General features: G+C 42.1%; 1 protein-coding gene across 1 annotated transcript; it reads right to left on the minus strand.

Annotated features, from left to right (window-relative positions):
- Positions 1–4,093: 4,093 nt before the first annotated feature.
- Positions 4,094–11,447, minus strand: hapln2 (hyaluronan and proteoglycan link protein 2). Its single transcript, XM_034698201.1, has 6 exons — positions 11,018–11,447; positions 10,747–10,851; positions 7,419–7,781; positions 5,515–5,631; positions 5,265–5,447; positions 4,094–5,009 (listed from the first exon to the last, which is right to left on the minus strand). Exons 2-6 carry the CDS (start codon positions 10,826–10,828, stop codon positions 4,732–4,734), a joined length of 1,023 nt encoding a protein of 340 aa, XP_034554092.1. The 5' UTR covers positions 10,829–10,851; positions 11,018–11,447; the 3' UTR covers positions 4,094–4,731.
- Between the last annotated feature and the right edge of the window lie 2,157 nt (positions 11,448–13,604).

Below are 13,604 nucleotides of genomic sequence, written 5' to 3' on the forward strand. Positions count from 1 at the left end.
TTTTACTGTTGTGACATGTTTTTGATTTAACTGTATAAAATTAACAAATTAAAATGTTTGCAAGAATCTGTTTGTATCACACATATATGACTCCAAGTTAATGACAGATTTACCTCACTACAGCTCCCAGTGAGGGTAAAAAATGACCAAAAAATATACTTTACACACAAATAACCCAAAATAAACCTCCATCCTCCACAAAAAGTTGTATTCATGATGTTTCAGCCATGTTGAGACTCAATATCTTCACTTCTGATTTTATTTATTATCATTTTCTGCTTCAAATTACCTCAGAGGTACGAGTTTCCCACTCTGAGCTTCAGCATGTCTACTAAGCTGCAGTTCTTGATTTGGCCACTAGAGGCCCCCAGAGTACAAACCCTCTCAAATCCCTACACCGACCTTCATCTCATCCTGCTTCATTTAAGCTGTTAAACTTGTCTGTAGCAGTGAATCTGCTCTTTGAGGACTGAAGAGTTAAACCGTGTGCATATTTAAGTTTTTCAGACATTTATTGGGACACCAGAGCACACATTATAACACAGGTGTTTCGGTTTAAAGTGTGTCCCTGTTAAATGGTGACTTTCTACGGTGGCTGGGAAGTGCAGTGCAAATTGACAAAAGATGAAACACTTTTAGAAGTGCTGAGACATTTTTACTCGTACCGAAACAAAATTACAAACAGCAGAGTCCACCGGAAAAAGGAATATACCAATGATTTTCAAAATAAAAGACATCTGTAATATGAAAATGTGCGACAGGAAATACATATATATATATTTGACATTAAAAACCCTGCTTCCACTTATGTATTTTCATATCTTTGTATTTTATTTTATTTATTATGTTTTGTATTTCAAAATAAAACAATTGGAAATGAAGCATGTACATTTATTTTGAAATTCCAGTTGTGATTGGCAGGAACACATTCTGAGGTGTTTTCTTATCAGTCTGAATTAAAATATATTAGTGGAAACAGGGTTGTTCATGTCAAATATATATTAAGTCTCTTGCTGTTGCACACTTTCATGTTACAGACGTCTTTTAATTTGAAAATCTTTGGTGCATTCCTTTTCCATCAGAAGCTGTCGTTTGTAATTTTGTTTCTGGACTTGTAAAAATGTTCCATTGTTTGTAAAAGTGTTTCTGATTTTGTAAAAGTGTTTTCTTAAATGTAAATTTGTCTCCAACTTTGTAAAAGTGTTTCATTCTTTGTAAATTTGTGTTGCACTTCTGAGCCACCGTAACTTTCAGCCGAATACGACAACACTGAAAGAGTTCTGTCGAGTTCCTCTTCCAATATTTTTCCCCTTATCGTGTCAAAGTGTTCTCATCAGACACGTTTTCAGCGGTTAGATCATTGGTTGTATTACAAACTACAAAAAACAGCAGATGCATTCATTGAAAAGTCGCAAGTTAACAGGGTAACATTTTGAACTGCAACACCGGGGCTGCGACAAAGCTAATGTTAGAAACTTTAGTCGTTATGTTAGAGGCAATAATTCGACGTAGCTATGAATCAATACTTTACTTCATCACTCTGTATACTGATACAAGTGGTCTGAACAAAGTAAAGTAGGAATAAAATAAAGATGTGTATTCATTCATTTAATTCAACAACAAATGGGACACATCTCAAGCTAGCTCTGTTTTCTGATTTTATTAGGGCCCGAGCACCACCGGTGGTGGCGAAGGCCCTATTGTATCCCTAGGGATGCAGAAAAATGAAAATTGGGGTTTTGGACCCCTGAACGTTAATGAAAGCGCGAGTATTTTTGCACACTCATCGGGCTTGGTGAAAACTGCGGGTAATTATAGGTCTCGCAAAAAAAAAATCTGTAGCGCCCCCTAGAGGTAAAAATAACACGCTGCGCGCCGAGTTTTTGGAGCTACATGCATGAAAAAATTTACACATATTTATGGCATCAGGACGCACAAAAAAGTCAGTGGCGCCCATAGTCCAAAACTCAACAGGAAGGGCGCCACCTAGCTTTGAACAGGCAAAATTGCTCCAAAATGGGTCTGTGCAAGGGTGCATACTTTTGATCATTTCTCCTAGAGCTTTTGTCCGATTCAGTCCAAACTAGGCACATTCTATAGTACAGTGATTTTCAACCACTGTGCCGTGGCACACTAGTGTGCCGTGACAGATCGTCAGGTGTGCCGTGGGACATTATCAAATTTCACTTAGTTATTCCAAAAAAGTATTATTCATATCCTGCAAATAATTTGCCATGTAGTGCGTCTGTGCCTGCAGTGTAGTGACTGGCGGAGTAATTCAGTCCTCGTCCATGTACTGACCTGTGCTCCCCACCCACTGGGTGGCAATGAAGCACACTTATGACCTTGTTAATTTAAGACAATAGAATTAATGATGCGTGCGAGAGGTGTATGTGACAAGACGTAGACGTACAACAGCGATGGATAAATATTCAAAAAGGAAAAATGAAAACTCCAAACTGGGCCCTGGACAAAATTCTAACCTGGATGAAGAGAGTAATATGGGTGGTGGAAAAGGCAACTTTTCTGAGAAAAACTACAACGGTGACTGCGAGAGCTCTCAAAGCTAGCTACTTAGTAGCTGAACTCTTAGCCAAATTAAGAAAGCCACACACTGTGGCAGAGACAATAATACTACCTGCAAAAGCTATTGTAAATAAGATGCTTTGCCCTGACACAGTGAAAGAAGTAGCCGAAGTCCCTCTCTCAGATAAATAGGTTCATATATTGAGAGACTAAATGTGTCATTTTGTAAAACTTTTGGTTGGTGGTGTGACTCAGGATTTTTTTAATGTATGAAATGTGCCTTGGCTCAAAAAAGGTTGAAAAACACTGCTATAGTAAACCCATTGAGGATTAATACAAATGAAAGGCATTCCGTTCAGACAAAAGATGTGGGCGTGTCAGACTCTGGGGCGGGGCATCAACAAAAAAACGTCAAAAAATTGATTTTTGTGACTTTAATATGCACGTATTTTCACGTCGTCCAACTCACTCGTCAGTCCAGGGAAAAGTTGCGACATTTTATGGGTTTCGCGAAAAAAGTCGAAAAAACGTGCTCACTGGCGCCCCCTACAGGTTTTAAAAACAACTCCCCATAGGGGTTATTTTGAGCTACATGCCTGAAAAATTGTTCGCATATACAGGACATCATGCCGCACAAAAAAGCCTCTTGCACCCATATCCCAAACTCAACAGGAAGAGCGCCACCTTTTTAATAATGCGGTAATTTCAAAGATATTAAGATTGCAAGTCTTCCAATGAGAGGCACAGCTGACTTGATTGACAGGCGGGAACACTGTGGAGGCTCAAAGCCCGCCTCATTACGTCACACTGGCTCTACAGCAAGAGTTTTTATTCTATTCAGTCCAAACAAAGCACATTCAATAGCACACATATTGAGGATTAAATTAGTGTTAACAGAATTCTGGTCCGATTAAAATTGTGGGCGTGGCATGTGTTTAGGCGCAACATAAAAATGCAAGTGAGAAACAAGCCTTGCAGAACTCATTTAAACAGCAAGGAAGGAGATCCAGCAGCAAAAATGCCGAATTGAGGGTGCATACTTTTGAGAGCTCCTCCTAGAGTTTCTATCCGATTCAGTCCAAACAAGGCACATTCTATAGCAGACATATTGAGGATTAAATTAGTGTTTAAAGAATTCTGTTCAGACTAAAACACTGTCAAGTTTGGAGGATTTCTTGTCAATCTGCCAGAAACTTGGAACATTTGCACCACCTAAGCCAGCGTATACTCTCAGATCTTGCTTTTGCATCACGTGGGAACTAATATCAGGCGGCTCGCGTATGCGGCGGCGGCTCGCGTAGGTGGCGATGGCTCGCATAGGCGGCGGCTGCGGATGTGCGAGGGCCCGTTCATCGCCGCTTGCGGCTTTAATTTATCTTGTTATTTTTTGCACTTCATGTAAAGCGTCTTTAAGTACTTAGAAAAGTGCGTTCTAACACTTAATAATACTATTTCAAATTATTACTATTATTAATGTCACAGTGGGTGATAGTGCTCATGGGAAATGTAGTCTTCATCCCAGACTCCAGGATATGTGGTGTAAATAATCCAACACCAGTCCCCTCCTCTGATCCGTGGCCGTGACTTTATTGAAAACATAAAATATTAATGTACAGATAAACCATTTCACTCTGAAAGTAGATGACAGAATTATTTACATGTAAGATTTTTGGCTTCTTTGTTGAGTTTGAGCTCGTGTTAAAAAAAAAGATGCAGTTATAAATCAACCAAACCTGCATGTGCTGTTAAGATCAGATAACTCAGGAGCTTTATTTCTGCACGTTTCTTAGTTTTAATCTCTTAACCCTGCAGCCATGCATGTGACACTTCTTCCCCCTGACTTTGTGGTTGTGTTTGATAAGATGGGAGTCAAAAAGCACCAGATTTCTTGCATGGACTCCAAATTTTGTTGCACAACGGAGGAAAAAATTAAGATTTCAAGAAAAAAGTTGCAAAATTATGAGAATGAGGTGATTTTGGTGGAATAAACTTGTAATCTTATCAGAATAAAAACGTAATTTAGAGATAATGACTAGATTTATGACTATTCTCGTACATTTAGCACTTTACTCTCAAAAATCTTGACTTTATTTTGGTAAATTTGCAACTTCAATCTTGAAATCTATCTCTCTTTTCTTCCTTAACGTGTCCCTAATCCTCTGTCGTGCGTTGAGACACTGATATAAAAGTTTGATTCTGTCCAGGCTACCTATAACAATAGGCGCCGCAAAGATGCTTCATCCTGTTGGGGAATCCAAATGAGCGCACGCCGGCCTCAGGGATCCCTCCACAGCGCTCCCTGGGGTTACTGATGGGGAACCTCACGCTGCCGTCTTTCAGCCATCCTCCGTCACACTGGTCATAACTCTGGAAACGCCAAGCCGAGTAAAGCTGGCCGACCAACGCCAGCTCTGCTCCCTCTTGTTTGCAGGCTCGCTCCGCTTGCTCGAAGGAGAATGAGCCGGAGATGTAGGAGAGAGAACCTGCGAGGGAAGAAGGGGAAGATTTAAAGGGACAGTTGCATGCTCTCTTAGTTTGATTCAGACTTGATTGTTGTCTGACTGCAGAGGAGGTTTCCAAGCACAGAGTGTCCAAATACTTTCCCACATAATGTCTCACCAACACGTTTTATTGTCCTCCATCAACCTACGATCGGTCCCACTCTCACACCAGAGCTTCTAAAGGTCAGCCTGCTGCAGCAGAGTCTCTAACCCAGAGCACATCCATCCACATCTTACCCGACGTCTGTGAGGTGAAGCAGAAAGCGTCAAAGTGATCCACTTTTTTATCTTTTGGTCCATAACTGCGAATCCCAGGGAGCGTCTCTCCTCCGCAGGCAGGGCGGGGTGTGATGATGGGGTAGTGGACGGTTCCATCGTCCAACCAGCCGGCGTTACACCAGTCCAGACCCTCGGTCCACGCTGCAGGAGGAGACAGAGATGATGAAGCTGCAGACACAGCGTTGGATATTAAAAGAGTGTGTGGTACCTCTGTACAGCTGGCTGAAGGACGCCAATATGCCGTCCTGCTCAGCACAAACATCCTTCGCCTCCTGGAACGTGAATCTGTAGCGGCCATGTTTACTCTGATACGGGAACACCACACCTGGAAATACAGGAACACAGTCTTTTAAGATCCCTGACCATGAATCCAACACCTCCTCATAAATCCATGATCCCTCTGCGGGTGTGGGAACATTTAGATACTTGATTTGATCACAAAACATCACAAATCATTTAAAGGTAGAGACATGAGAGAGAATAGAAAGCTCTTTAAACTGCAAAACTCTCAAATCTTGCTGAATATATTTGTCAAATTTCTAATCAAAATATCTCTTAACTCTTAATATCGCTCACATTGAACTGACAAGTCTAAATATAAAATCATATTTCAAAAAACTACAAAAAATAAATTCTAGAAACCTTGAGACGTCTTTTTCTTTTATTATACTGGCAGGTATTTTGAATTATTATAAGCAAGGGTGAGCAGTTTGTTTTGGCAGAGAGAAACAGACTGTCCTGCCAATCACAGGTCATTTTGCTGAGTCCTTTCAAAATAAAAGCCAAACTAAATTTATAAAAATAGCAATAATTCAGGATATTTTCAATCAGAGATTATGAGCAGAGAATCCCAGTTTCCACTGAATAATGTTCCACTCATAGTCTGAATTAAAATGACTCAGAAACTGGGATTCTTTGCTCATAATCTCTGACTGAAAATCTCCAGATTTATTTAAGCTGCAACCTCCAGGCTAGAAATATGAGTCCAATATGGAAGTGCTAAAAACTGCAGTTCATTGAGGATCCGCTTGAGGCTGGCTGCAGAAACATAGGAAACCACATACACACCAATTCAAAAAAGGTGATCTTTACAGCAGAAATAAACATGTTTACAGCCTGGTTCAAAAGACCAGTGTAGTCTGGATAGATCATTTATGGATGTATGAGGGGTGAATTTTTTAATAATGCGGTAATTTCAAAGATATTAAGATTGCAAGTCTTCCAATGAGAGGCACAGCTGACTTGATTGACAGGCGGGAACACTGTGGAGGCTCAAAGCCCGCCTCTTTACGTCACACTGGCTCTACAGCAGTTATGTTGAGTTTAACATTTCCAATATGGCTGCCGCCGCCGACTGGCCTCAAAACAGTGCTTCAGAAACAGATGGGTGACGTCCCGGATTCTACGTCCATTATTCAAACAGTCTATGGTTTCTCTCCAAAATACCAAGGTCCTCATTCGATCACTTCCTGTATTTGGTACATTCCTTTTGTCCGGTACAATCCGCCATTTCTAATTTTGTTTCAGGACTACTTCAAGTGTTTCAGATTTTGAATATTTGTGCTCTTAAATGTAAATTGGCTTTGGCCTTAGTAAAAATGTTTAATGTCATTCTGTTTTATAAAATGTAAATTTGTCTTCAACTTGGTAAAAGTGTTTCATCCTTTCATCCAATGTGCATTGCACTTCCCAGCCACTGTACGCTCTGAAGCTCTACTACCTGGATGTAAACGAGCACAGGTGATGATGTCATCAGGTAGTGGGCGTGGTTTGTCTATATGTTGATCTAGTAAATGGAGATAAAGTTGTATGTAGGCTGTGTCTGATTAAACTGATATATAACCACTCCACCAGAGACATGAGGAACCAGCAAGGAGGACTGAAGGCTGGTGGAGCTAGCTCTTCTAGTGGTAGACACTTGCCAAGCATACTTGACATCATTAAACTGCAGACTCTGTGGTCCCGGGTTTAACTGTGGTGAATAAATTCTCAATTTTGACATCCCTAACTCTCTTTGAGTAGAAATTGGGATGATAAACCTAACCCAAAGAGCTTCCCACACATCGATATTCCTTCTTCCAGTTAAAGATTTTAGATTCTGGTCTCAGTTACCTTCGATCCTCAAAGAGACGGCGACACTCTCGTCCTCGATGCCGTTGACCAGCTCACAGCGATACGAGCCGCCGTCTTGCAGCTCCAGAAGGCTGAGCTGCAGGGAGGCGTCCATGCTGTGAGCCTTCCTCAGAGCGGCCCTGGGACCGAGGTGGCCGTACCGTTTGAAGGAGTGTGAGTTTGATATCATGATAATGTTCTCCTGTCCCACGTGTTCGTGTTCCGGCTGCAGCTTGGTCCATTTCACCTTGTAGTGGCTGGGTTTGGTTCTAAGGATACACGGCAGAGTGACGTTCTCCCCCCGACGACCAACCACCTCAGGGTAGACCGGAGGCTCCAGGAGGTACTTTAGCTTACTGGATGCTGCAGGAGAGACGGGACAAAACCAGTATCAGTGTGCTACTGTTCCTCATGCAACTCATTCAAAAATGTGCAACAACATGCTGACTGATTTAGAAAATGCAACGCCATCACTATCCGTAATAATCTAATAAATCTACGGATCCATACATCAGAACAAACTTTGGGACAACTCTGATGCAGAATACGGTGAAGGCAGGGAAACCTCAGATCATGGAGCATTTCTGACGTTGTTTTTTATCAGCTGATTAAGAAACAGAAGAAAGAAGTTTGGATGTTTGCAGGTTTATCCATCTTAAATGTGCCCAACCAAGCCAATGTGGAAGTCCCAAAAACTGCAGTTCCTCTACTGGCCACACGAGGCTGGCTCCAAAAGTGAGTCAATCCCCATGGAGATGTGAAGATGCCAAACTGCACAACAAATATATACGTTTACAAACTAGTATCTGAGTCAGTGGCGGCTGGCCAATAGGGGCGCTAGGGCGCCGCCCCACCACCCACCACAAGACATTAAAAAAAAAATAAAAAAAAAAAATTAAATAATAAAATAATATTCTGAACTGTATGTATATATATTTTAAAATGAGCAAGATTAATATTGTATAGTTAAATAATTATTAGTAAAGCTGTTTCGTTCATCTGTGTTGTCTGATTGGTGACGTATGTTCCTATGGGTTTTCCCCATAGACTGGTTTTCTCCGGTTTTCCTCCGGGGCGCAGAAATCTTTGGCCATAGACTCTCGTTAAAAGTTGTACATGCGCAGTAGCTCCTCTTCAATACAAGAGATAGGGCCATGTCGGGGCGCACCTTCCCTGTGCCCAGAGCTGAATGCAGCTTGATTTACATACCACCACCCTCCTGTCATGGGGCTGACGTCACGGCCGTCTGTCATCAAGCGCGGCTGATTGACAGCTCGAGCCGTGGGAGAAGGAGACGATCGGACAGAGACGCAAAATGAAGGGAGAGAAAGTAAATAACTCAGTGAAGTCACTCAAAACATCACCTTTAGAGAGGAGAACGTACCAGGAGAAGCTCCACGTGAAAGAGCGTGGACCTGATCAGCCCAACATCAACATTAATCAGCAGTCCAAAGACAGAGGGAGACAATACACCCGGTCTGTTTCCAGGACCTGGTTTAGCAACAAGGCTAACTACATGCAGTGATGCTAATGCGTTAGTCTGCTTTCCCTGCCTCCTTTTCCAAACATCAGGATCTGACCCAGCATGGATAAAGACAGGTATTACTGATTTAAAGCACTTTTCAGAAAAGTTAAACTGGCAGGAATAGTAATGCTATTATTTGACAGATTATTTGTTAACAAGCATTATACATAATGTAACAGTGCCCTCTGCTGGCGAGCATGTAATATCATTACTACACACACATTAATTGGTGATACATGAATAATATCTAAACCTCTTTAAATAAGTACTGAGACAATGATTAGCTTACACAGCTTATACAAATGGTAAACACAAATCTTATTAATCAATGATCTACTGAGGCTATTTAGCCTACTGCACCAGTGGCAGCCTGAATACTGCAGCCATGAGACACCATCACCATGGTCACTTATCTATTACAGGTGATGCAGCAAGACAATCAAATGAATCTCACTGAATCTGAGAGGTGCTTCTCAATACTGAAGAGAATCAAGACCTTCCTCAGGAACACAATGTCACAGGATTGTCTCAATGCATTGGCCGTGCTCTTTATGGAGAAGAAACTTGTCAAAAGCATCCCTGACTTTAACCATAGAGTCATTGAGAAATTTGTTTCTCACAAGGAAAGAAGAGCAAAATTTATGTACAAAAGTTAGAACAGTACATGACATTATAATGTTGCTTTTGCTGTTTTCGTGTATGTAAATACACTGGTGTGATACCCCAGACATTTACCAAAAAGCAAGCAAACATGTACTATTTTGGAGTTATAGCCCCCCCTGGAGAAAACTCCACCAGCCGCCACTGATCTGAGTAGCTAACTGCTACTGTGTGAGCTGTGTGTCTGCTTGTGTGTGAGTGTGTGTGTGAGTGTGAGAAGCCCTGGAGTCCTCACTCAGGGTCAAACAGCAGAGCCTCTGAAACAGAAGCTGAAGCCAGCATGTCGGAGTCTGCTGGTGTTCAACGATGAAGCTGCTGTTGTTGAATTTTAAATGAAGTTCAAAATGTGACGTTTTTGAAAGCACTGCAGACAATAAGTGTGACTTCCTGTAAAGAGCAGAGGCTGTGTTCAACACTCTCCACGGCTCATCATGGTCTTACAAAGAGAGACTGCAGAGTTTTTAATAACACACACCTTTTTTAATCACCAATGAAGGGCAGCTCATTTCAGAACATAGACATTGTCATTAACGAGCGGCAGCCTCGTTATTATGCTGCTGCACGCTTTGCAGAAGTGGACTGTAGTTGGGCATAAGTTATGAATATCTATGAATACGCCTAACACTGAAAAAACATCAGCATATGTCAGCATTTTAGAGGCTTTTTGATGTTGGGAAAACGCGGGCTAAATCGTCAAGGTGTGACAGGGCCATAAGGTGTTGAGAAGGCTAAAACACTGCAGTACCTCAAGTGTCCACTTGAGGCTGGCTGCAAAAATCAAAACATCCATTAACAGCAATGTTAAAGTGTTCGTTTTCACAGCTAAAGTCACTGCATGGGCTTTTTGGCACAGACTGTTTAGCTTTGAGGTTCTGGCTTTTGCAAACCCTTTCCTGCTCTCTAGCTCCACCTTGTGACCAAATATGGTCACTTCCTGGTTTAAAAGATGTTGCATCGGCCAAACTTCAAAGATAGTCAACAAATCAGTCCTTTAAATCACGGTTACTGCATACTAGGTTTTTCTCAGATGTCCCAAAACCAGCAGAACAATTCTCTTGTGTTTCAGAAGACCTCCTCCAGGGCATCGTTTGTGAGGTTTCAGGTGGAGTCACAGGTAAATGCATTAAACGGTGTTGACTGTACCTGCTCTGTTGGGGGTGTACAGGGCTGAGGACCAGGTGAAGCAGCTTGATGTTAATAGAAGAATCACAGCACAGTTCATCATGAAGGGAGTCGCTCTTTCAGCTCCTGCAGTCCATGAGAAAACAGTGGAAAGCTCAGATTCAGTGTTTGGTGCATGAAGCTGTCTTTAAATTAAAGCTTGGAGAATTTGTTGAGTTTTGGTCCCATGATGCAGCATTTTCAATGTTTGCACTGATTTATAAGCCATAAATAAGAAAGTAAGAGTTCCAACCTGTGAGATGAGGTTCAGGTGTTCAGTCCTCCTCCTCTGTATCCGCCCCACATGTCGGTGATGCTCTCAAAGGCTCTGGATTCCTGGAGGTTTCATATCTTTGGGAAGTAGAATCCTGTATTAACCCTGTTGGCTCCTCTCTCCGAGCCCTGAGTGCTCATCTGTCAAACCCACTTCATCTCTCTCTCTTTCACCCCCCTGCTCTCCTCGCTCCGGTCATATGCTCGGCTCTGTTGTCAACGATGTGTAAACAGGATTGTTGTCTCTGCTCCAGATGTTGTTGACCAAATGAAGGTCTGACACGCTGCCTTTGTCTCCTGTCTTTCTACAAACTGACACTTTTTTCATAAACACAACACGGTTTATATTTCAGCAAGCAGACTCATTGATCCCCTAACAAAGACCCAACACCAAGACCGGATCAGATCCAGTCCCATCTTCCAGACAGGACTCAGTCTGATCTCATCTTAATCCACCATGAGCAGAGCACTTTGCAGCATTTAGCTGGTTACAGTGGCAAGGACAAACTTCCTTTAACAGGCAGAAACCTCCAGCAGGACCAGACTCATGTTAGACACACATCTGCTGAGACCGTGTTGGAGAGAGGGATAGAGGGAGATGAAGAGAGAGAGAGAGATGATAGTGGGGAGACGGATAGTAGTAGTTGTAGCAGCTGGAGTCTGGACCACGTCCACAGCAGCAGAGATCCAGAGGAACCTACGAGACAAGGGAGCTCAGGGACTCCAGAAAGGTCTAAGAAAAGAGAGAAGAGAGGGAGACCAGAAGAAAGAAAAAGAGGAGAATAAATGGGGAAGGAAAGGACGGGGTAAGAAAAGGAGACATGAAGGATGAAGAAACATGGAAAGAATAAAGAAAGAAAGAAAGAGGGACAGCAGGTACGAAGGAATGATAGAGATAAAGAAAGAAAGAAAGAAAGAAAGAAAGAAGAAAGAGAGAGAGAGAAAGAAAGAAAGAAGGAAAGAAAGAAAGAAAGAAAGGAGAGATAAAGAAAGAGAAAGAAAGAAAGAAAGAAAGAAAGAAAGAAAGAAGGAGAGATAAAGAAAGAGAAAGAAAGAAAGAAAGAAAGAAGGAAAAGATAGAAGGGATGAAAGAAAGAAGGAAATAGAGAAAGAAAGAAAGTGGGACAGCAGGAAAGAAGGAATGATTGAAAGAAAGAAAGAGAAAGAGAGAGAGAGAAAGAAAGAAAGAAAGAAAGAAAGAAAGAAGGAGAGAAGGAAAGAGAGAGAGAAATAAAGAAGGAAGGAGAGAAAGAAAGGAGAGAAGGAAAGAAAGAAAGAAAGAAAGAAAGAAAGAAAGAAAGAAAGAAAGAAAGAAAGAAAGAAAGGATGAATAACAGACCCCAAAAAAGGAATCTACAGCAGAGATCCAGAGGAACCTACGAGACAAGGGAGCTCAGGGACTCCAGAAAGGTCTATGGTTAGTAACTTTAATGGGACAGGAAGAGTTAAAGTGAGAGACAGGCAGAGAGAGGAGAGAGAGGGAAAGACAGGATCCCAGTGTGTCAGTCTAAGCCTATAGCAGCATAACTAAGACCTGGTCCAAGCCTGATCCAGCTCTAACTATAAGCTTTATCAAAAAGGAAAGTTTGAAGCCTACTCTTAAAAGTAGAGAGGGTGTCTGCCTCCCGGACCCTGACTGGTAGATGATTCCAAAGGAGAGGGGCCTGATAACTGAAGGCTCTACCTCCCATACTACTTTTAGAGACTTTAGGTTCGATGAGCAGGCCTGCATGTTGGGAGCGTAGTGTTTGAATCTATTTTTAGAATCAAAGATCTTGTGTCAGGGTAAAGCAAACTGAGCTTTGTTGAATATTACTCTGTTTTTTAATTTGCAATCACATTAGCATGCAGCTTAGTGTCCTGTCCGACAGCATATTGTAGCCTGGTGCACAGAGTGATGAGCCATCACTGACCCCGCTGACAACAAGCCCTCCTGTGTGCTCTAACCTTTCCCATAGGGCCGCTGCCAAACAGGACTATAGTGTGCATTCAGCCATCTTTGTTGTCGCCCACACGGCTCTGGGGGCAGTGGGAGAGGAAGCTGTGTCGGCTCTGGTTTCCTCTGCCGACCGTGGCCTCCCGGGCACAAGGGCCGCATTGTGGCGGTCACGGTCTCCTCGCAGTGACAGCAGGCGGCGGTCACACAAACACCGGCCAACGTGGAAAGAAGATGAAATAATGGGATTCTTCTGTTTTTGCTTGTGTTGCTTCTCCATTGTGCTCCGTCATCAATGGGACTCTTTCATTTCCTCCAATTAGTATTCACTCAAACACCTCGAGGTGGAAACAGCCAACTATCTATCTATCTATCTATCTATCTATCTATCTATCTATCTATCTATCTATCTATCTATCTATCTATCTATCTATCTATCTATCTCTCTATCTATCTATCTATCTATCTATCTATCTATCTATCTATCTATCTACACTTAACCTCTTTAACCTCTCCACCTCTTCTCCTTCTTTTATCAGCATCATTCATTTTATTGGATGAACAGCAGGAACGCTGCCCTCTGCTGACAGTTTGCAGACTACATTGATGAAACCAACCTATCCAGGAAGCC

Source organism: Notolabrus celidotus, chromosome 12, assembly GCF_009762535.1.
Source record: "Notolabrus celidotus isolate fNotCel1 chromosome 12, fNotCel1.pri, whole genome shotgun sequence".
In the NCBI taxonomy this organism is placed as follows: domain Eukaryota; kingdom Metazoa; phylum Chordata; class Actinopteri; order Labriformes; family Labridae; genus Notolabrus; species Notolabrus celidotus.

What these genes read in the sequence shown, in the direction of transcription:
- hapln2 (XM_034698201.1), bottom strand. Translation starts at nt 10,828, where the DNA reads ATGATGAACTGTGCTGTGATTCTTCTATTAACATCAAGCTGCTTCACC. An exon ending in CGTCTCTTTGAGGATCGAAG is followed by an intron (nt 5,632 to 7,418) that starts GTAACTGAGACC and finishes CTGTATTTCCAG; the next exon opens with GTGTGGTGTTCCCGTATCAG. An exon ending in CTTCAGCCAGCTGTACAGAG is followed by an intron (nt 5,448 to 5,514) that starts GTACCACACACT and finishes CTCCTCCTGCAG; the next exon opens with CGTGGACCGAGGGTCTGGAC.